The 23,899-nt window shown below is 49.4% G+C and overlaps 1 protein-coding gene across 2 annotated transcripts in view; it reads right to left on the bottom strand.

Moving 5' to 3' along the window:
* The window catches only part of PTDSS2 (phosphatidylserine synthase 2), a 30,071-nt gene extending 7,210 nt beyond the window's left edge, over positions 1-22,861 (bottom strand). The window contains exons 1-8 of one of the 2 annotated variants that reach the window (XM_082284426.1): positions 22,553-22,861; positions 14,351-14,452; positions 9,643-9,725; positions 4,917-4,984; positions 3,196-3,330; positions 2,340-2,390; positions 753-866; positions 30-148 (exon numbers count right to left, since the gene is read on the bottom strand). In XM_082284426.1, the coding sequence (XP_082140552.1) occupies positions 30-148; positions 753-866; positions 2,340-2,390; positions 3,196-3,330; positions 4,917-4,984; positions 9,643-9,725; positions 14,351-14,452; positions 22,553-22,737 (857 nt within the window). In that variant the 5' untranslated portion in view covers positions 22,738-22,861. Of the gene's footprint in view, positions 1-29; positions 149-752; positions 867-2,339; positions 2,391-3,195; positions 3,362-4,916; positions 4,985-9,642; positions 9,726-14,350; positions 14,453-22,552 lie in introns of those variants that run through there. The other variant, XM_082284427.1, reaches the window with a different exon arrangement.
* Positions 22,862-23,899: the final 1,038 nt, after the last annotated feature.

Here is a 23,899-nt window from a genome sequence, read left to right as displayed (position 1 = left end):
TTTGTGTTGTTCCCTCCTCCCCAGCTTACTTGTAGGTCGGAATGTTCCAGAGTCCTTGCCACTTGTAGGTTTTCAAGGAAAGCCAGGACAGGGTCTTCATCCCGCAGTAAATTCCTAACCCGTTACATAAGATCACATCCATTATCCACTGGAAGGAGAAACACACCAGTGATGCTGGGGAAGGAACACTAGAGCATGGGTCCAAGGAGTGGGACAGAAGGTTAATTCCACGGATTTTCTGAAGGCTAAATAGCTTGGCTTGGTGTCTCTAATAATGCACTGACTTTTGTAAACACAACCACGGAGCAAATCATTCCAAGCTTGGGTCTTTCCCAAAATCCATCCAAACACAGACCCAGAGCTGTGTGCCCTGACTGCAGGGAACTCTGATCGCTCTGGCACCAACTTAAACCTCACAGGAAAATAAAGCATAATTTTATGGTGTCCCTTGAAGCTCACACCAAGTTTTGCCTTCCTCTGAATTTCAGACTTTAAGCTTTGCACCAGAAGCCAATATTTGAAAGTGTTCAGGTACAGCTTTAGATTCTCCCCTCTGGTGTGAAATGAGCCCAAACAAATATTCAACCGTGTCCAAGGGTTTGTAACCCACAAAATTACAGAAACAGTGACAAGCACGTCACAAACTCAACAGGGAGCAGTCCCACATGTGATACAATTCAGCTCTCACCACTTCCCAGCCCTCCCCACAAAATGTGCATTCCCAAATAAGCCCTGGTCCCTGCAGTACGTACGTGATCCCACCAGCATTCACTGAAGTTTGGGAGCTGGTGCTCCAGGCTGTACTCCAGGAACTCAAACATGACACTGATGATCATGCACATCCACCAGTCCCGAATCATCAAGGTCTGAAGGGAGAAAAAATGTCTTTTAAACAGCTGCTAAAATCCATCTACAGTTGTAGATCTTGTCACCAGTATCCAGAAAAGGATCAGGAAACTCAGGATAGTTTTGTTTTCATGATGCGATGATCCAAATGCCCACCGCCTCTCAACATTTCCAGCACAAGAGACAGGAAAAGACACTGAAGAAAATCACCTCTACCCCAGCCAAAACCAGCCCAGGAATATAGATTATGATAACAATCCCATCACATGAAGAACAGAGAGAGGTAAAATGGGATTGAGCAGGAGGGAAATGAGTTGAATGCATGGAATTACTTACTGGGTGCTCAACCACCACAGGCAGCACCATTCTAACAGTGCTCAGAAAAGGCTTTTCAGAGCTTTTTATGGGCTCTAAACGACTCCAAAGCCACAATAATTTCTGATGAATGAGGCCCATTCATTCTCAATATTGCTATCCTGGGGCCTTGATATTTGGGGAAAAAACCCAAACACAAGCCCATCTCTGTTTATTGAGACAATACACTCAACCTCCAGCTTTTAATAGAGAAATAGGTTAATATTTAACATATTTAAGAGAAAAATATGCTATGGCCCAGCGGAAATCCAGCAGCCTGCTTCCTTCCAGCTGGGCAGCCCAGTTTGTACTGCAATTCTCTTGGAAGAAGAGGATCCAAGTTTTCCAAATTTACAGCTCAGTTCACTAACAGAACAAGCTGAAGTCCAGGTCTCCCCAGGCCCAGCAAATTCACCTCTGGTTCTGAGGCATGCCCCAAACCACTCACAGAACACATCAGCACTTTTAAATGAAAACACAAACCAACAGCTCCAGCTTGTTTTTCAAACAGCCGAGCTCTGTCAGCTTGTTATTTAAATAGCAAACCCAAACAAGGTCTGCAGGGGGCAAAACCGCCTGAGTTAGTCAGTCTGCTTGGGTTAAAAAAGGTAACATTTAGACCAAAGTACTCAGCAAAACACTGCTGACTGTTCTGCCAGCGACAGGCGCAGCTGGAATTCCTTCCACAGTTGGTTGATACTGCCTAAAAAGCAACAAGAATTAAACCACTGCCCATTTAATGGTTTAAAACCCTGATCTGACGCCACTGGGAAAGCAGCAGCATCTGTGTTTGGGAATATCACTGTCACTGCCTGCCCCACACTCCACTTCCAAAGGTTGTTCCAGCATTTCTGCTGCTACAGGAATTAAATTCTTTATTGATCTGACCCCAGAATGAATCCCTGTAGAGGAGAGAGGGAGCCTGTTGCTGCAATAAATCTCTGGAAAGAAATGAGGTGGCCTAACCTGGGCAGGAGACAGAAAAAAACGGGGAAAAAGGCTTTTCACATCTTTACATGTATTTTCATGTATTACAAAGCCTGGTATAACTGACTGTGGCTTGGCACCACAAAAGCAGCAGCAGTGAGGCTCTGGGAGCAGAGGAGCAGAGTCCCTAAGGCGAAATGAGCCATTCTTACCTTCAGGTACCACCCAAAAAAGTGAGCAGGAACAAATCCATCCAGCTTGTCCTGCAAACCAAGAAGAGAGTGAAGGTCACAGCCCTTTTTTTTTCCCCTCCCACCCCCAAGAAAAATGCAGCAACAAACTTCTGGTTTTCCCACACAAATACTTGCATTCCTTCATCAGGAAGGAATTTAGCAGAGCTTCTTAAATCCTACCAGCCCTGCCAGTCCCTGGGCACAGTGCCTTTCCCTCTACTTTTATAAGATCCCAGTTACTCCAGTCCCTGGGACACTGCAGATTTACGGGGCAGACCCAAAGGATTCGGTGCTCCTCACTTCATGAAATCAGGGAGCTGTAAATGACCATAATTCCTTTGCCCTGGAATTTCTGCCAGGGAGAAACAATAATCTGATGGTTTTCAGGACTCAGAAAAGTGCTGCTGGAGCAACCTGGACTAGTGGAAGGTGTCCTTGCCCATGGCAGGGGGTGGGACTACATCATTTTTCCAACCCAAACCCTTGTGGGATTGTGTGGTGCAGCTTCTGGGCTTCGTGCCTCAAGGTGACCGAGGAGGAGTCCTCAAGCACACAAAGAAACCCAAACTCTGCAGGGAAAATTGACACCAACAACCTGAGAAGGAAAGGCTATTGAACAGTTCACCCCCGGGCAATCAGGTAATTGGGATCCCGAGAGACACATCCCCATCTGATGGACAGGAAAGGTCAAGAGAAGAGAAATAAAGAGGCTGAAGAGTCAGTCACAGGCTGTGCTCCGATTCAGCACTCAGCCAGACTCACAACTGCACTCTAAAGAGTTCAATTAAGCAGCTTTTTACCCCAAAACAGCTTCATTAGTGAGTTTGCTCCTTACCCAGATGTTGTGGAAGGGGTCAGTTCCATTGCCAGGGTCATAAATCAGGCAGTTGCCCCCGTAGTCTCTCTCTGGCAGAGGAACCCCTAAATGGGGGTCAATGTACTTCATGAACTGCCTCCCGTCCTGCACGGTCTGCAAGGGAACACAGAAACCCAGGATCCTCCTGAAGGACCCACACACAGAAGGCACAAACAGAATTAAGGCCAGAATTGATCTTCACATTGACCTTCTTTCAAATTGGCTGCTGAACAATTCTTGACATAAAGCCAGGCCTCGAAGCACCCCACACACACACACCTGACATGGAGCCTCCAATCCTAAATATTAAGGGAGAAAATGGCTACAGAATGACCTTAAAGATGAGAAATCAGTGATCCTTAACCCTTTACCCCAAGCCACTCCTCTGTGCTCCCCATCTCTCCCAAAACCTTCACACAGCTCATCCTTCCCAACCCTCATTTCCAGTAAGGTCCCATGCAAACAGCAAAAAGAAATTATCAAAATGACCAAAAAGTGAACTCATCTGCCACTAAAACAACCACACATTGCTGAGAGTTTATTTCCCAATGGAATCACTCGGTGCTGTGGTCAAGGCTTTACCCCAGAACATCTGTGACAGGCAGCACAGCAGGACAAGGCCAAAATTAATTAACAGAGTAATAATGAAATTACAGAATGAACTGCTGAAGCCACACGAACTCTGGGACAAGTTTCAGCCACGAGTGAGCTTGGATGTGCTGTCAGGAAGTCCAGACACCTGCAGACTCAGCAGAACTGAACCTTATTTAAACCTGGGCAAGGCAATGATGTATTTTTAGTAAAGAGCTGAGCAACAGCAGGGAGTTCCTTAACCACTAAATCTCTGCTGACACCACACGCTGCCAGAGGGAAGCAAAGCCATTCCAGCCTTTTCTGCTGGAATTCAGAGCCACACCAGTACAACCAATGAAAATTACTCAGTCTGACTGCAGCCACTCGGGACATATCATGCTCAAGGATGGCTGGAAAAACCCAGGGTGACCAGCCCCACTTCTTCAAGCTCACATGGCCTCTAGAAGCAAAACTTTTAAAAAAAAAAAGCATTCCTCACCCTTCTCTCATGTAAAACGATTTTTAGAGCTGCCTGGTGAGTATATTGCCTCAAAATATTTTAGTTTTAACTTCTGAGAATCGTAAAAGTCAGGGGGAAAGTCTCAGTTTACTAAAGGACAAGACATGGCAAAATGTGGTCAAAAAAGAACACGGTAAAACCAGTTTCATTTGGAAGCACCAAGGGCATGTCTTTCCATGAAAAACCTCCCTCTCAGCTCCTGCCACCACACAAAGCTGGGTGTGAAGTTTTGGTTTATTGCAAAAACCCCACACCTACCTGTCATTCAAGGCTAAAGGTATTTCCAAAGGTGAAACCAGGTGAATTCCCCCTGAGTCCAGCAGGGAAGAGACTGGACTGTGAAACACCAGCTCCTGAACGTGAACTCCCTCACCAGCTCATCTAAAACCACTTCAACACGGTGTCTACCCCAGGCTGAGAGTGACTGGAGGTCAGAGCAGGTGAAATATTTTTGCATTATCATTTCCCTCAGCCTCATTAAACAGCCCAGTGATTCCATCTCACAAAAATTAACATCTCCTGTAGTCAGCAGGGAAAAAAACCACCACAAAGGAGTTGATCTCCACATGGAAGTGGCCTTTAGGAGCTGGAGGTGTCAGTCACTTACCTGGAAGAGGATGAAGATGAGGAAGAGCTCATAGACCACACTGACACACAGCCAAAACCTCCAGTAAGCTGCAGAGAGACACAGGGGGGATGTCAGGAACTTCAGAGCAAACCATAAATGAATTATTCATTTACTTCAATATCACCAAGCATGGAATCCTGGAGTGGTTTGTGTTGGGAGGGACCTGAAATCCCATCTCATCCCACCCCCTGCCATGGGCAGGGACACCTGCCACTATCCCAGGTTGCTCCCAGCCCAACCTGGCCTGGAACACTTCCAGGCATGGGGCAGCCGAGCTTCTCAGGGAAGCTCCGTTTCAAGGGATGCTCCCAGCATGGAATTATAAACCCCAGCTCCCAAGCACAGGGCTCCCCACCCTCCCTCAGGGCCACAGCCAGAGAGGATCTTCAACTCCCACACAGGCTGCTGTGCAGGTTTGCTGGAACTGCTCAGGCACTAGCCTGCATCTGGGAGAAGGGACCCAGATCCAGAGCACCTCGACCCAACAAACTCAGCAGCTGAGAAGTGGAAGGAAAGGAATGTGCCACCTGCACTGCTTTCCAGCAGTCCCTGGAGGGGAACCTGATCCTTCCTGAACTTCCTCCCTGGTCTCAGGTGACCTGACCTGTCCAACCTTGGCTACACCAGACGCACCCAAGGCAGGCCAGAGCCTTGGAATTCACTTGGAATGCAATTAAAAACACGGGGACCGAAGGTTCAGCAGGTGCTGGATGCAAAGCCTCTGAGACCACCTGGGACTCTCTACAAGAACCGCCAGGCAAAGCCCAGCTGCTTCGGAGCCCTCCACAGATGTGTGATTACAGACCTGCTCACACCCCAGTGACACCTGAACCCAAAGGGTGCCCAAACTACCATGTCTGCACACTTCCAGCTCCACCCCGGCACCTCAGCCCTCCTGACAGGCTCAGCCCTCGGGTCACAGGCCATCCTGGATGGGAGTTTAGTGCTCCACGGGCTCATCCATGCCCCTGATCCATCCCGCTCCACCCAGAGCCTGGTTTCCGTCCCATGCAGTAACTTCTGGGCTCTGAACTCCCCCAGCGTTTCTGATCCTGCCCCGAGAGGCTGATGCAGAGCCAGGGTAGGCACAGACACAGCTCCAGCAGTTTTCCCTCCCCAGATCCAAGGATTCTACACAAGGGAATTCAGGAAAACTGGACATGTTCCCAGTGGGTATTGAAACTGCAGAAACATCACACACCGGCCCCTCTGGAACAGGACCTGCCTTCAGGTGTTTCCTGGTTATAAATGGAGCTGTCCTTCCTCAGCTCCATGGGGGTGATGGAGAGGAATCCCAACAGGGTTGGCCAGGAAACCCAGACCCTCAGGCCTGGCTTGGGAACTCCTCCCTGTTAATTCCAAGGCAATGTAGGCACTCTGATGTTTAAAGCAGGGCCAGGCATAAATCATGCAAGAATGAAACAAATTCCGGGCTTGCACCCAAGAGTTATCAGCTCAGAACCCCAAATCAACTCCCCATGGAGCTCCTCAGGAGCTGCTTTATCCAGAAACGTGTCTTTATCCAGTTCAGCCTCAAGTAGGAAATAATGCTTAAAAAAACCCCAAAACAACAAAGAAACAATAAGGAAAAATAACCAAACCAAAAATACCAACAAACCCACACATTTTTAAAAGCAGTCTCTGACACCACCATTGAAACAGACCACAGTGTGGAAAGTGGGACCTTTTTGCAGCAAACCTGCTAAATTAATTCCATCCAAATCACCTTTTTTACACTTCTGGAAAATAAAAAAGAAAAAGGGAAAATAAAAAAGGCAGGTGTGGCCCAGAGAACAGCAGTCCAGGGCTCCGTGACAGCTTTCACCCTCCTGTCTTTCCAGAATGCAGCTTAGGAAAAATCAAACAGCCAAAAAAAATATCCTCCATCGGTCACAGGAGCATTTGGGAGAGAGGAACCTCTTCCCAGGCTGGCACCACGTTCAAGCCAGCAGGGAGAATGAACCTTTCCTCACCACACTTCTCCCACCAGAACTGAGTGGTTTCCTTTAAATGCCACTGCCAGATGCCTGAAAATGCTCCTTTTTCTAACCCATAAACCTCGTTCCAGAGACTTACACTGCTCACAGTCAGCAGAGTGACAGACTGGCCCTGAAAGTGGTGTAGACACAGAAAGCAGAGAAATCGAAACCCTTGTCTGAGCTTTTATTCCTCCTTGTCTGAGTTATATTCCCCTCTGTACACAGGGCTGTGGCAGCTGCTGAGCAGGCTCAGCCAAAAGAGGAAATGAAAAGTTGAGATCTGGTTCTGATTTAGTGCTGTGGTTTCTCCCCAGCTGACAGAGGTCCCCGAGAGGTTCTGAACACACCCAGTACCTGCACCCCAAATGTCTTCAAGGCTCTACAAACACTGCTCCCTCTCCTGGGCCAGGCTCAGCTTTCTCCGTAAGGTTACTTCGGCACATCTCCAATACTCGTTTCCCTTAAATTCACTTGCCACTTTGCCTCCCTCCAGCCAGGGCTCTCCTCCTGATTAAGGAGGTCTCCACTAACCCCTGACACACACCTGCTAACCCAGTGATTCCCACCATCCAACACTAAACTGCTGCCTTTGCCAGGATTTGGGAACAGGGCATGAACATCCCGGAGAGCTGATTCCAACCAGCCTCTTTCCCTACTTCTGCTCAGAGTTTGGCCCACTCTGAGGGGCTAAATGAGCAAAAAACCCACAAAAATCTGGGTTGTTTTCCCAAGGAAAACACTTGTCCTGGAGCTGCTCCTCCCAGTGCCACCAGTGCTGCCTGTCCCTGGTCCCTGCCTGCACATTCCCAGCCATCCCAGCCCTCAATCCCATGGGTTACTCCAGACCCTCACAGCTTACTCCCCAAACAGCTTGTCCTGTCACACACTGTGTACTCAGCCAAAACAACTCCTGGCAAAGGCTGGGAATGTGAAAAGCTGCTTCTCAGGGCATTAATAACTGTCATGGATAATTTCTCTGGCGTGACAGCGTGGATGTGTTATCTTGACAGAGGCGGTAAAGCATCCCTGGGCTCCTACAACACCAGGCTCCAGAACAGGAGCTGCCAGGGAGAAGGAAGAGCGTCTCTCATCTGCAAATCCTAAGGAGACAGGCTACTGATGCTGACTGTATCCAGGATTAATTCAACCGGGAAATGCTCCCCAAATTTGGCTGTTCACCCACCAATAAATGGATCCTCAAGCAGAGTTTAAGATGTGTCCCTTGCACCACACTGGGGCTAAGGCAGTACTCCCCCTTTGCCTGAAGGTTTGGATGGAGCCAAAGCCAGGGGAAAATGGGGTAAAAGCAGGGCAAGCTGGTAAAGTCTTGCCTAAACAGTCATACCTCCTTACTTCCATGATAATCCTACATTTTTGAGTTACAGGGAGGCAACTGGTGCCCATCCACATAGCAAATTATTAAACTGGAGAAAACAGGGGCTTGTGTGGAATCAGTAGGGAAATGGCAAAGCTGGATGAGCCCCTGGCTGAAGCTGGGAATGCTGAGAAGGCAGCCAAAAAAAGAAATAAATCTGGACAGGTGCCACTGAGGTGGTGGCTGGGATCAGTTTCGTTAATGGCCTTAGTGAAAAGTAGGTTAATGACACACAGCAGGAGCAGCAGGGAAGGCAGGGACAGCAGAGAAGATGATCCCAAGGGACTGCAGGGACAGAGGAGCCCCTAACACAGCTCCACACTCTGGAACCAGTAATCTGGGAAGCATCACAGTATCACAAAAATCCCCAAAACAACCCTGCAGCTCTGGAGAGGACATCTGAAAGCAGAAAGCTCAGAACAACACCAAAATGCTATGGGGAAACGTTACATTGAGGGCAAGACTAAAAGCCAAACTCCCCTGCTTTGTTCTAGGGAATAAAACCAGACAAACCCCCAGGTGTCCCAAACCTGGGTGCAGCCAAGTGTCACTGGTGCCTTCAAAAGGAGCAATTGATTTAACAGGAGGAACCACAATCACCTGGAACAGAAGGAAAGACTAAAACCTGCTGCTTAACAAGAAAGGCCAATGTAATAAACCCCAGGTGCGCAGAGGTGTGCTGAGGGCACCGCTCTGGAACCACGCCTGCTTTGGCTGGGGCTTGTGGGGTGGCTGCCGGGTTACATTTTTGGCCTAAACCACAGCTTTATTTGGCTGTAGGAGAGCCCAGTGCTTTCAGGAATATCATTTGAGCCTGTAGGAATTCCCTTAATTCCTTCTGTTTCAATGATTCACATCTAAAAATCAGCAAAAGATCAAAGATATCTACACATTTTCATGTTTCACATGCTGTTACATTACCTGGAAGAGGCTTGTGTTGTGCTTTCAAAGGCTTTCAAGACTTCCAGTCTTATGAGAAACCTTTAAAATTATAATCAAGGGCCTCTAGTCTCCCATGGATAATGGGCATGGAGCTAAGGAAGTGCTCCAGCACTGGATACATGGTCACAAGTGCAGTCCCAGCACAGAGAGGAGGAAAAAAAAGAGGATAAACAGGGGAAGTTCAGGTTTAGGAACCTGGCAGTTCTCACAGAGCTTTTCACCAACAACGGGAAGCCAAACCAGGGAGATCCGAACAGATCTCCAGGCTCCAGCAGGATGGTTATGGAGGAACCTCTGTGATTACTGAGATTACAACTTACCTGCTCTCCAGGCAACACAAACATTCACCTTCCCCACACACCAGGCAGCTCCTCGGGAGTATCTGAGTGAGCCCAGCAAGGTGAATTACCTGGGTGAGGTCTCGAGAATGGTCCATCTTTAGCTTGTGTCACCCCGAAACACAAGAAAACCAAAATACTGGCGACGATTCCTCTGGAAGGAAAAACAGAACACTCTGGTTTTATTGCCTCATCCTCCTCCTGGGACTGCAAATTACGTTCTTTGATGTGAGAAACGTCTGGCCCTTGTTTTCTAACTGCTGAATGTGTCCATCTTAAATGGATCCAGACGCCATCCAGAAAAACCAAACAGAAAAAGGCTGAGGATCACAGAGAGTCAAACACTTCCCAGCGTCTGGGAGCAGCTTTTATTCCCGCTGGCTCACAAAGACATGTTGGATTTAGCAGTGAGAGAGCTCTCACCAGATTTCCATGGAATTTAAAAAGGAGCTGTCAGACTTGTCACCACTCCAAAACAGCTTCTTAACCAACTAAAGACAAGCAGGAGCTCTCCCGACCACACCAGCACTGCTGCTATTTCAGGAGCTGGAACCACAACACAGAGCCTAAGGAACATAACAGAGATTTTAAATAAAAATAGATTATCAGACCAGGAGCCCAAATATACTAAAGAGCCACGACCCTGGGCATGTTCCTTTAATGGATTAAATGGCACAAAGCAATCAAAAAATGCTCTTTTTACTACACCTCAACTCCCACTGGATCCTGCTTGCTGTCTCACATCACCTGCTCAAGAGCTGGCTGAAAGGATGGGCAACTGGGAAAGAGCTCATTCCACGCTGGCAGTAAATGATGCAACCCCTGACTGCAAATAAAATGGCTCAGTCTGCAGGAGCCACACACAACACCCAGTAATTTTGCTGCTAGGGAGAAAATGTTGCAAAGCAGAAGCGACACGAGACTGTTCGTGCTTTAAACGCGTCCAAAAAATCTTTCAAAACAGAAAACTGAAGGATTTACAAAAACTATTTTGTAACCTCTATTTTTGTTCACCTCTGAGTATAAATGTTTGAGCCTCCTGAAAATAAAAATGGGGTCCAGTTAACAGATGTAACTCAGTTATTTTGCTTGCTTTAAACACTGGGAAGCACACCAGAATTAGCTGCTGACTGGATCTGTGAATAGACAGTTCCACGGGGATCTCCAAAGATCTGCAGGGCAAAACCCTTTCAGCTGACCTCCAATAATGAGAATATTCTGCATTTTGAGTCCCTGGCTGCATCTGGAAGCTGCAGTGCTGTGTGATGTGACAATCCCATCCCTGCTCAGCCATGAACTGAGAGGTCCAGACCATTGCTCTGGGCCTTGGGAGGGTTGTTTCCCCAAAGCTGGAATTCAAATCCCGGATCCAAATCACCATGGGAGCTTAGCAGTGCTCCATCCCCTAAAACCCACCATCAGCCCTAGAGCAGCTGTGCTGAAATATGCTGGGGCTCCAGATACATTCATTTACTTCAAGTTCACCATGGGAAGTTTGGAAGCAAATCACAAATTTACATAAATAACTACACCAGCTCCATTACATTTTTTCTTCTCAGTGGTTAACTAAATTTTCCCTCTTATCATCATTAATCTACCTCCTTAGGAGGCTTCCACTGCCTAAGCAGCAGCCTGGCCTGAGGCAGGAATGCTCCAGCACCTGAGAGGGGTTCTCCTCTCCTCACCTGGCTGGACACAGCCAATGGATTTTCTCAAGCAGCAAATCAGGAAGGCATCAAATAGCAAAGAGTGCCCTCAAAAATCATTCTAGCACTTAACCAAACAAACAAAAAAAGGGAGAGCCTGGCAGCAGCTCCATCAGCACAAACAAACTCTTGTTTGTGCTGAGAGTCGATTCAGACACACAGGACAATGAGGAGCTGTGTATGGCCCTATGTCCTGGGATTCAAGGAGCCAGCTCCCACTCCCTGTCCCCTCCCAAGCTGGATCCATGCTGGCACAGCTGGTACAACCCCCTCAGGGTACCACAAGCCCTGGCAGAGGGCTCTGGCCTCCGGTTACCTCCATTTCCCTGCGGGTGCTCAGCCACAGCAGCAGGAGATCAGCATGCAAACCCACATGCCCCTGGATCTGTCCCCGTGGAAGGCAGGCATTGCCAAAAGCTATTTAAAAAAATCTCAGGAGAGGCATTTCCCAACTGGAAATTCAACAACCCTGAAGCATACAGGTGGTTTTAAACCCGAATGTGTTTTTATGGAAAAAAAAGAAAAAGAGATTTTTTTTTTTTTTTCCCCCAAGAAACCCTGCTCAGCATTCCAAATACTGGGGAGCTGTGGATTTCTCCCATGGTCTGCAGAGGAGGTGCTCAGTGTTTATTTGGCTACTCTCAGAGCTGGAGCTCAGTCCAGGCTGAACAGAGGAGAATGCCACAGCTGTCAGTCAGGATGGGCTATTCCATGGCTGGAAGAACTGTGGGAATAAAGCTCCCGTGGATCAGACAGGTTTGCAGCACAATCTCTCCCTGCCTAACAAAGGAAATGTTCCACGGCTCTTACAACAGGGGCAGTTTGACCACGTGTGCAATCCCAATAAACTCTGACTACATTTACATATAAAAGGCTCCTGTAAACCTTACCTTAAAAGAAAGAAACCAATCCTCCTTTAATCGTTTCATCCCCAGCCCTGGTGCAGGAAGGAAAATATCCTGCAACAGGTGCAAACACCAATCTCACAGCCACAGAGACCACACCCCGTGAGCTCAGAGGCTCCTGCTCGCCTTTGGGTCTTGCCCATCACTTCTCCTGTGAGTGATTCCACGAATCCACCTCTCACCCTGCTCCCGCCAGTGACCGGATGGATACGGTGACATAGGGTGACACAATCCTGATTTTATAGGGGAAAGGTGCGACCATCAAGCAACTCCAGCCCGGGAAACATAGAGCCAGCAAATTTGGGAAGCTCACTTCAATTTACTGCTCTGAGCACCTACTGCAGCTCACAGGGGCACCTCAGCCAGGGCACGGAAACAAAGGAGGCTGGAGCCTTCGGAAGTGTGTACTTAGGCTTTGCACCTACCCCAGACACTGCTCCACTGTCAGTGTGCAGGAGGTGGAAATAAAACCCCGTGACAGCTCCAGGCTCTGCTCCACGGTGACAAACCCCCCCCCCCCCCGGTTATTAAGCACCAAGTGCTCCCGTGGAATACCGGCACACAGGGACAGCCTTGTGCTGGACAGGGCTTGGAATCCAACTGCAGCACAGCTCCACGCTAGGACTGACCGAGGTCTTGGGGCAGGATAAGGGATTTTAGGCTATGGAAGCAAAGATACAAAATCTCTGACACTCTGGGCTATGGATACACTGATGCACATTGTGCCCATCTTACTCTGCTCTGAAATGCCTCCTTTTGTTCGGAGATACGCTTAAACACACGAAACCTGGAATATTTGGAAGGTCGTGTCTAAGCCTCAGGATGCTGCTTTTCAAGGGCTGTTGTGCCAAGACCTTGCGGAGCTGCAGGAGTGAGCAAAGCCCATTTGCTGCCCCTTCCCTGGCATGATGCTGTAAATCGATTTTAACAACTGGGCACTGGAAAAGCAGACAGCAAGCCGTGTTTCCTGAGAGAAAGATCCACCTGCTGACTAGTCTTCCCTGGGTTTGTTTTGATTCAGGCAGTCGAGGCTCTAAGCTCAATAATAAGATATTCCACTGAGTCACCTCAGCTCCGTGTTACTCCCTAAGGAGGCGTCATCATTTCTCCTTCAGCTTTTCCCCTTCCCAGCTCTGAGCGGCCATTCCAGGCCACACCACGCCTCCAGCCTGGCCTCCCTCATTATGACTGGGAATAAAATAGCATTTGTTCACACAGAAGCCTTCCAGAACCTTTCCCAGCTCCAGATGCCTTCCAGCTTGTCCCGTGTCACCCCCACGTGTGAAACCCCAGCCCTCAGCGGGGCACGGTGTGAGTTCCATTACCCCTGGGCACTGTGTAACTGCCAGAACAACAACCAAGGTTATCTCAGGAAACACCCCAATTCCTGCACCTCCAGCACGATGAATGCTGTATCCTGAGTCCCTTCAGAAAGGTACAAAAAGAGGAAAAAACCCTTCAACAGCAATGGGAAAAATTTCACTGTATTTAAGAAACCAGACTGGCAGAAAACAATGATTTTCATGCTTCTAGCAATGATGCTTTGCAGCATATTTTTAAGACATACTTAGCTTTTTAAAACACCGCTTTCCTACCTCCTTTTTCTTCCCTACTGCACTTTAAAACGGGAGAAATTCAACCACATTGAACCAGTTTAAATTACAGTAGGAACTGACCACACACGTACGATTCATTCTTATTCCCCCAGAGCTTCCCTCTGGGCTACACGCTCTCACAGCGATTTTCAACAACAAACAAGGATTTGTACCGAAATCTTGAAGTTTACAAAAAGCACTTGAGCCAGAAAAATATAGTCACAGCTCCCAGCATTTTGAAATGATGGTTATTTTAAGGAAAGGTTATTTTTAAGAAAAGGCTATTTTAAGAAACAGCAGCAGAACCCTTGCCAAAGAAACCCAGCCAGGAGGCTTTAGCAAGAGTGTGTATTTTGTTTTAAATCACACCACAGAGCAGCCACAGGCCTGACAGTGACACTAAACTGATTAGAAATTAAATTCAACCATCAGCAGCAGAGGAGCTTACGGATTTACGACTGGTTTTGTAACTTCCTAAGGGAACAGGCACTTCCAAAAGGGAGTGGAGGGGTCACTGGAGGTCCCTTTTCCAAAACACACCTGGGAATATTCAGATATTCCTCAGATATTCACCTCTTTGTGTTGTAGGCCGTGTCCTGGGGAGTCTCTTCCAGCAGGGTTACGTAGCCCAGCGCACAGGTGAGGATGAACAGGACTGTCAGGGTATGAGCTCTCCTGAAATTCACAACAGAGAAAAACGACATTAAGAAGGAAAACTCACACCTCCCCCTGCCAGTGCAGCCTCAGGAGGCCAAAACCACGGCCAGCAGTCAGTAGTATTGAGGTTTTCTCTATGGCAGGGCACAGAGAACAGAACTTACAGTGGCACTGCGTGTGATCAGCAGCAGCTTGGGAAAAACCAGCACCCAGTGCAAACACCCGGATCTAAACAGCTCCAGGTTTGGCAGGTCCACATCTGACAGTGCTGCTCTACTTCACAGCCTGCCAATCAAAACTGCAGCTGAGGGAACAGGCCCTTGAGAGCAACCAAAGGGAATTCACTCCAGACATGGGAATCACACAAGAAAAACAAGTCGTTAAAAAAAAAATTTATAAAAAAAAAATCTCTAGGACCATAGTTGCTGTTGTAAGAACTCTGATGCCACCTCAAGATGTCGGATTTCCAGGGATCCCTACAGTTTCAGTGCACTTAGCACAAGGGGTTTCTGTGGGAACAGCCATGTCAGCAAAGCTGGGTGGCTGTTCCACACCAGTAAAACTTCCCCATCCATTGGAGTCCATAGGTTTATACGGATTTTGGTGAAGCACTCAGGGAGAAATTCTCCTGGCACAGGGTGCCCGGAGAAGCTGTGGCTGCCCTATTCCTGAAAGTGTCCAAGGCTGGGTTGGACTGGGCTTAGAGGAACCTGGGCCAATGGAAGGTGTCCCTGCCCTTGGGACTGGATGAGTTTGAAGGTCCCTTCCAGCCCAAACCATTCCAGGATTCTGTGATTCTACGGAAGCAGAGTGAGCAGCGCACACCCAGCCAGGGGACACCCACACCCTACACCCACTGACCACCACACAGAGAACATTCTTACAATGCCCTCATCTTTTTCTTACTTTGAGTTGAAAATTCCTTTCCTAATGAGAAGTCAGTTATTGTTTTCAATGGAAAACTCCTGCAGCCCCAGCTGGGAAGCACAGGAACTCTGTCCGTGGAAGGCCAAAGGACAAGCCGCCAGTTTTGCTTTAGAGGACAACGTCCCTTAACACAAACTAATAAAACAAACCATGTATAAAGAGGAAGCTTAGGGAGGACAAAAGCTGTAAAAGAAAGTGTCTGTACGTGACGTATTTGGCTGTATTTCCATTTTCTTTATATATTCTTTTGTAACAGCAGCTCACATCCCATCTCCACGTCATGCCAAGGTTTGTATATTCTGGTTGTGCGGTGCACAGTAAACCTTGGAATTTCCAAACCATCCACCGACTTAGCTCTAAACAACTCCCCCAGTAACCCACCTAAAACTGCTCTGAAAGTCAAGGAAACAGTGCTGTTGAATGAAAATTCCATCCTACTTCAGACCCCAGTACTCCACACCATCCCTGCAATCCCACTGGGAACACACGCAGTACCTCATAAGCAGACACAATCCTCTTCTGCCCCTGCCACAACGGAGTTTGGCATTGAAGGCTCTCCTTCCTCGTGGTCCCGAGAACACGGACCACCAGCTCCAGGAGAAAACCACAAGGACCCACGACCACTTCTGGAATTAGCAAGGAATCGGCGTGCCAAAACCCAGGGAGAGACTCGGGAGCCGCAAGCTCCTGCTGGGCAGCTGCATCTTCCCGGGTGCCAGGACAGGTGATTCAGCCATCAGTGCTCACGTGGGGCCTGCCCTGGATCCTGCAGGAGCTGGAAAGCCCAACCCCGGCCTCTCCCAGGAGGCAGGACAGCAGGCACGGAACCCAGGCTCCAATCACACCGCGCTCCCGCTCGCTGCACTTACACGTGGGGTACCACGAATGGATTCTACTGCCGCCACCAAAAAGGTTACGTGGACTCAAGGCTACTCTTGTACCTTGTGCCTCGTTTTGTCCTTTGCGTTTGGAACTTGTTATCGTATTGTTATACTGTTACAGTTATACACCTCGTTGTATAGTTATACACATTATGTATTACACACAATTGTTATGTCACTGTTTGTTTCTGAAGAGGCTACGAAAACAGATCTAGAAATCCCACCTTAGCATTTCACCACCTGGACACCCGCAGCCAGCTGCTTTCCCAATGCATCCAGCATCCCATAAACTGCCAAAAGATCCCTTATTGCACGTCCTCCCTTGGATAAACGCCTCGAGAAACCCCTCTGCCAGCACCGGGATGATTTAGTTGCGTTCCTCCCTGCGAGAATCTTGTAGCACAGCGAAGGGTCGGTGTTAGAGAGCCCCAGGTATCCCATTTCCCATTCATTTTTGGTGCCACAGCCACCAGCCTGAAACCCAACCAGCTGCCCTGTTTAAGGAGAAACAAGAGGCTGCTCTCTCATCCCTTCCCTTGTAGCTCAGCTTTCATCTCCAGCTGCTGCCAGATTTCCTCCTAGCAGGTTTTCAAGGTAAAGATGCTTCCAGCACAGCATGAATTCCAGGAGCTGGGATGAAAGACTCTGGAGATGGGCTTGACTTCTGGAAAGAGCAAGCTGGCAGCTCTGCCAGAGAGCTGTGAGCAGTGACACAGCAGTGAGAAGAAGCACAGCACCACCACCCAAATCCGCCTCAGAGGGGGAAAAAAGCCAGGAAATATGGATGCACACCGTGTCTTCCCACAGCTCAGGAGTTTAAAAATAAAATAAAACTCCACAAAAAGGAGAGCTCTCCTTAAGGAAGGGCTTATCCGAGTGATCAGGATGAATTTAATGGCACAAGGGGATTGTTTTCATCTCCACACACACACTTTAAAATAACACACCAGAGGAAGGTGAGCTAAGAACAACCCAGCAAGGTAAGCAAGGCAGGAATTACATGGAAAGGCTTATGTTCTCCTGGCCTGGAACCTGGGAGGCTGAAAAGAACTAAGCTGGGAATCTTCCCCTCGGAATTACATACAGGAGTTTGGGCAACACTTTGCCCAAAGCAAAGGGGGTACAAACTGCAGCCAGATCTGGGAGGTTTCACATCAAAAACTCTGCAAAGCAGTGCCTGATGTACCTGAGCACAAAAATATCTAAGGCCAGGGAGAGAACTCACAACAAATCCCAAACTGTTAAAAAGATATTAAGTGGCTTATTTTTCTGCCTTTCTGCACCACACATTTGGCTCTTTCCCCAGTCAAGCCCTGGGAGATGGAAATTAAATAAATCAGGTTTGTTTTCACAAAAGCCCTTGCCCCGCTAATTCAAACACCCAGTGAGAGCAAGCAAAGCTCTCCTGCGCTGCAGACCACAAACAAGTGGGTTTTTTTTCCCAGTTAACGGGATTAAGTTTGATCTCAGCTTCTCTTTCTCATGCTAAGTCATTCTCCTGTCACATTGAGGCACTGCAGGTTTCCCAACTGAAGTCTATGACAGAAATGACAGAAGGAAGTCGTTTAAGTATCTCATTTTTTGGTTGATTCTGGCAGATCCTTGGGTGGAAAGGAGAGAGTAACACCCAGGAGCAGGCGGCCCATGGCCTCATTCCATCTCCCACAAAATAAAATCAGCTTAAGCAGGGACCGCACCCTTGTTATCCATGGCTTGTTTGTCACCAGTGATGCAACAACTCCATTAAACACAACAACAATCACTGGAACACAATGCAAAGAATTTATTTATTAGTATTTTGGTCAGTCCTCTTAAGTGGAACAAAATTCCAAAGGAGAGCCAGTCCAGTTTGCCCCTTGGGTTTAAAAAGTTGCATTAATTGCAGCTGCTGGTGAAAGGATATTTCAGCAAACCCAATCAGTCCCATCAGTGACTTTTTCACTATTTAATTATTTATTCCAAATAATGGCAAATTCATGAAACCATTCCTGAAGCAGATTTTTAAACGGATGTCAAAGCTCTGTACCCTCCATAGACCAACACAACACCTGGAAATTCCAAGAAAATATGGCAAACAGCACAACAAACCCTTTCCTCCAAAAGCAGCAGGGGGTTCACATGAAGAATAAGACACAAGAAAATACAACAAAAATCAATACTGATTTAAAACCAACCACTTTTGAAATAGAAAATTGTAATTAACAGGCAAACTGCTGGGGATAGACAGAGGGTTTGGAAACCTTCAACTCAAACCCAGCCATATAAACATCCCTGTTGGTTTTAAGCTCTCAGTTGTGTTTTAAAATGTCTAAACTCTCAGAGTTAATAAAACAGTCCCTATTCTTAGAGCAGTCGCACATCTTCAGCACATCCCTGAAGTCACCCAAGGCCGATTAAATTTCCGTACGGACTTGTGACACTCCAAAATAGCAACCTGCCTTTTCCTTGCCATCTCCTCAAAGAAGCCCAGGAACACAGACCTCCGGAGAACCAGAACCACAAGTCAACCGGCAAAGCTTTGGCAAACCTCGAGTTTTCCTTCCAATCACAAGGAAAGACCGAGCTGCCAAAGTTCCCAAAGTTTCCACAGAGCTCACAAGTTCCACAAATGCCCTATTTCAATTAGTAAACATTTTTTTGTTTAAACCTATGGAAATCTGTGTCTCAGGACTTAGTTCAGAGCAGTTCTACCGGGACAGGTGACCAGGAATTACAGGTAACACTCTCTGAGCACACTTTCCCCTATTCTCCTTAAAACTTTGGGAATGTGTTTCCAAAAAAAAAAAAAAAAGCAATATAGACAACTGATGTCCAGGTGGGGCATGGAACTCTCACAGGCCCTCTCCACACAGATATTCCTTCTGCACTTCCAGCTCACTTGGCACAACCATGCAACCCCCTCCTTTGAGGAAAGGGCAATGCCATTCCCACAACTCAATTCCCAAGGCACAGGCCCTCTCATCCGTGACCAGCTGGCAAACGTGGCTTAGTGGGATTGCACAAGGCCTGGATGTCCCTGCTCCCTGCCCTGCCCAGGGCATTCCCACAGGCTGGAAAAGCGTGGCAGGGTGACCCAGGACTCTGGAGCAATGTTCCTCTGCTCCAGCACGGTGAATCCTGAGTGGGCAGCATGGCTCGGCACGGCCCCATTAAAGCAGGGAAAAATCCCGTGTTCAGTTCCCAGCAAACTCGAGGAATGCTGCCTTGGGAGTGCCACGGCCATCCCTCAGGAGAGGGCACAGAGAGCAGCTCCTGCCGACCTGCAGATGTTCCCTCTTCCTAATGTCTCTTCCGGATAAATCCCCACCCCTTCCTCCAGACTGCCCTTAGCAAATCCCGGGAGGTGTTTCAGAGATAAGAGCAAGCTCCACGAGGAATGGGTGAGGAATGTTCTGGGTTGAGTACCAACCCCTTCTTTCCAATGCCAGCCGGTTTGCCCACACATATCCTCATTTCCCAGGCCATCTGGGAAGGCTCACCACACTGAACACCCCGAGAGGGACATGCCAGCAGGGGCTGCCTCTTCCTTAGCTGCAAATTCCACGCTTTTTGCACAAAAAGGTGGAAGTAATTCCTCCAAACACTGCCACTAGCCTATAGAATCACTGCCACTCCCTCTTTCTTAGTTCTTTTCTTGTTAATTTTAACTCCACAGATCTCTGCTGCCACACCATGACCTCAGGAATTAATATCACATCCACGTGGTGGCAATACAGGATCATTAGTGTGAGAGATAAAACACATTAATAATCAAAAGGTGACATTAAAGCTAATTAAACTCAAATTAAAGTAAGGCTTTGAAAAACCAATTAACCCACAGAGTCACAATGGGGGTGGCAAAGGTGCATCTGGCACCTCCCAACAGCCTCAAATCGAGACTGGATGGATGTTTTCCCAGAAAATCTTCTTTGGTTAAAGACAATCTACGAAATATCTACAGGAATTTTAGGAGAACATCCTACACAATATCCAACTAAATGACCCCAGAAACAAGAGGGGCTTTGTGTGACAGCTCCTGCTGGAGGCACACAGACAAGAACAATCCAAGGTGCTGGAAACACCAGGGAACATGTTCCAGTGGCTTGCCAGGCGGGCCTGGCATTCCCAGCTCTCCGCTAGGAAATTAGTTCAGGGATAAATGATACAGAAACCACTGATCTGCCTCAGAAAGCCTCCTCCTGTTCCCTTCCCTTGGCATTTCCTAATGGCAAAGGGAGCTGCCAGGCTACGCCGACTGAGCAGGTTCCCACAAGGGAGTATTTTCCAGCTCCAAGTCATTTGTATGGAATAAGAGCAGAGAGATTAGCACACAAGTGGTTTTCCAAAGTTTCAAACACATTTTAAAGAGCAGGAAGCCAGCTAGGAAGCCCCACCTTTCCCAAGGACCACATTGATAGCAGGAAAATCATCTCTACAAATTAAACTACTCCGGGAGTGATTTCTGCATCCACAGATCCCAAGTCCTCTCATTTTCCCAAAAGGAGTGAGACACGTGAGTAACCTTATCCCTAACTCCTGAACTCCAAAGAGAAGGTGCATTCCATATTTTTCCAAAGTCAGAGGGAAACTGTCACTGTTACTGCTAAAAATTTCCTTTTCCTGTGGCCACCTCCACAGCAGGAGAGGAGTCCCAAGGGTCACAGGAAGAAAACCATTCCTCTGGATAATCTTTATTCTTGGACACGGTAGGAACTGAGTCATTGCCAAAGAACACTCTAACATGTACAGGGTAAAAGTAACACGAGGAAAAACCTTGGGACTTTTCCAGGTGTTTGAACTCCTGGCTGCCAGCACAAGCTAGTAGGGAAAAGAAAATCGGATAAATAGGAAGTTAAAGAACACACTTGTCCATGCTGCCCTCCTGGAAGGGACTGCCCGACACAGGGGAGCTCCTGAGAGAACAAGGCACATCCAGATTTCCATAGGAATAATCCACCTGGACACACTAACTGCATCACAGCATTTCCTCTGGGGTGACAGCCTGTCACCACCACAAAAAGGTGCAACAAGGCGAGATTCTACAGCAAAAAACAGGTATTTTAAGGCTTCACAAAACAGCTGGCAAGAGCCACCGTAACGAGGGAGTAAGGAAAGGACAGTTTTACCCATTTTCCATTTAAAGGTTGGCACCGGGATCCCACGATTCGCTCAGCCTACATGTGGTGTGCCCGCCGGGAGAAGTCCTTTTGTCCCCGAGACCACGGCGTCCCTCGGCTACACCCGCGCGCGTCAGGGCTCCGCAGAGATCCCGCCGGGATCCAGCAGCATCCCAGTGCTCCTTTGCAGCTTGCACCGGCAGGAATGTCACGTCCTTCACCGGGATCGACGCCCTCGGCTCCGCTGCTGCCCAGATTGGCAGGGTGAGAGCCAAGTGCCCTCCCCTCCCACTCCTCCACGCCAGGCTCCAGCCAAATCCCATCGCCCTCGGTTCGTATTCCAAACGAGCGTCTTCAGTGTCAGCCTGGCTTCCTTCATGGAAAGGGACGTGTGTTTCACCCAGAAAAAAACCCTGTAGCTACGCACACGGGTGCTGCTGAGGGGATTTATGGAACAACTTCAGCAAGGCTGGGATTTAGCAGCACTTTTCCAGGTACCAACACACCTCTTCCTGCAAGGACCGAATTTAACAAAAAGCTGATTTTCTCCGCTGGCCCAACACCACCAGCCGTGGGTTTCTGCACCCGTTTTATGGACTGAGACACGCAAAAAATACACAACACCACCAGGAGCGGGGCACGACAGCTTCAGCTTTCTGCCAGGATCACTGGGAAGAACATGGATGGAAAGAGCCTCTTCCAAGATTAAGGGAGGGGAGAGAAGGAGGTGGGGTCCATATAAACAATGCTGATAACTGGAGTCAGGCAGGAAAGCTTGCTCGAACACGGTGGGCTCCCAAGGTGCTGGAAAACACCTCCCAGAGCACCCACCAGGCAGGACAGGCTGTCGGGGTCAGCCCTAAGGGTCCTGCTCCTGGAAAGGCGGGGACCAGGACAGGGAAAGGAGGTGCCAGGGCCAAAAGCCAGCCCTGAATCCCCGTTACATTGCCAGGAAACCATTAACGGTAGGGCCACACCGGGAAAACACCGGCAGCCTATTCCAGCACCGGTATCAGCGACAGAAAAGACGCGTAAACAAGACAACGCGTAGCAGACAACTCGGCTATCCCATTCCTCAGGGCCCCCTCCATACCCCATTCCTTCGGGGACCCCGATATCCCGTTCCTCAGCCTTTCCATATCGCATTCCTTAGGGCCCCCTCAGGCCCACGCGCAGCCCCGAACGGGGTGGGGGCCATGCCGGGCGTCTCTCACCAGAAGAACGTGTTGGTGCCGTCGTCGTACACCTCGGACTCGGTGCTGCGGCGGGGCCCGGCGCCGTCCCGCTCGGCCCCGGGGGCGCCGCCGTTGGGCTGCGCGGGGGGCGGCGGCGGCGGCTGCTCCTCCAGCGCGGCCTTGCCCACGTTCCCGCCGTGCGCCCGCCGCTCGCCGCGCCTCATGGCGGCGGGGGGGGACCGGCGGCGGGGACGCACCGGGGGTGGGGTGGGGAGGGGACACCCCGGGGGCCGGCGGGGCCGCGGGGCGGGAGGCGTGAGGCGGAGCGCGCGCGACCCCGCGTCGGCGCGTGCGCGGGGCGGCCGCTCCCGGGGAGGGCGGGGCCGGGCGGGGCGGGCCCCACCGTTGCCGTGGCAACCGCGCGGCCTCCTCTTCCTCCCCCCCATCCCGGCCGCATGACCGCCAGGCGGCGCCCTCCGCCGCCGCCGCCGCCGCCCCTCAGGGGGGAACCCCGAGCCCCTCAGGGCGCGACCGAAGAGCGCCAATTAAACAAAATGTCTTCGTTCTGCGCACTCGCTCCGGAACTGTGCGGGGAAAAGCGTCCTTTGCCGGGCTGCCGTGCTGCTCTCCAGTACCCCCCACCTTGGGGATTCCAGTTAGTCCCGTCCCTGACGCCGTGGCTGTCCCGATCCCCGCGTCTTTGTGCGATGAGACGTTAAATGCCTGTTAGGTATCTGCGTTTTGCTGGCAAAATAAAAGTGTTTTGCTTGGCAAAGGTTTTTGTTCCCACCCGGAGGGTCTGGCCAGGGCTGGGGGTGCCTGCAGGGTGCCCCTGTGCCCTCGGATTTGAAGAATTCCGGAATTCCTCGACCCTTCCCAAATTACCTTGGTCAGGCTCCTCGTCCGGAATGTGCCATGCTGATCCTGGATGGCAGGCAGGGAGCTCCGGCTTTCTGGAAAGATCCGGGCATGGCAGCAGGCACCAGGGATGCTGCATGGAGGAAAGGGAAAGTCCTGCGGGAGCAGAGAAACGAAACGAGGAAAGAAATTAGAGGAAACATTTACAGGACTGCAAATAATCAAGATGGTCCCTTCCCACCCAAGCTATTCCATGGTTCTATGAAACACTGAAAGGGAGCAGGGTTAGATGGGATACTGGGAAGAAATCCCAGGAAATGCTGAGGCCCTGGCACAGGGCGCCCAGAGCAGCTGTGGCTGCCCCTGGATCCCTGGCAGTGTCCAAGGCCAGGCTGGACATTGGGGCTTGAAACAACCTGGGACAGTGGAAGGTGTCCCTGCCATGGCAGGGGGTGGCACTGGACGGGCTTTAATGTCCCTTCCAACCCCAACCATTCCAGGACTCTCGGATTCTGCGGAATAACGGAG

Source organism: Coloeus monedula (assembly GCF_965178545.1).
Source record: "Coloeus monedula genome assembly, chromosome: 6".
Lineage (NCBI taxonomy): Eukaryota > Metazoa > Chordata > Aves > Passeriformes > Corvidae > Coloeus > Coloeus monedula.
The sequence above is the reverse complement of the archived record's forward strand: the minus strand, read 5'-3'. Positions and strand labels throughout refer to the sequence as shown.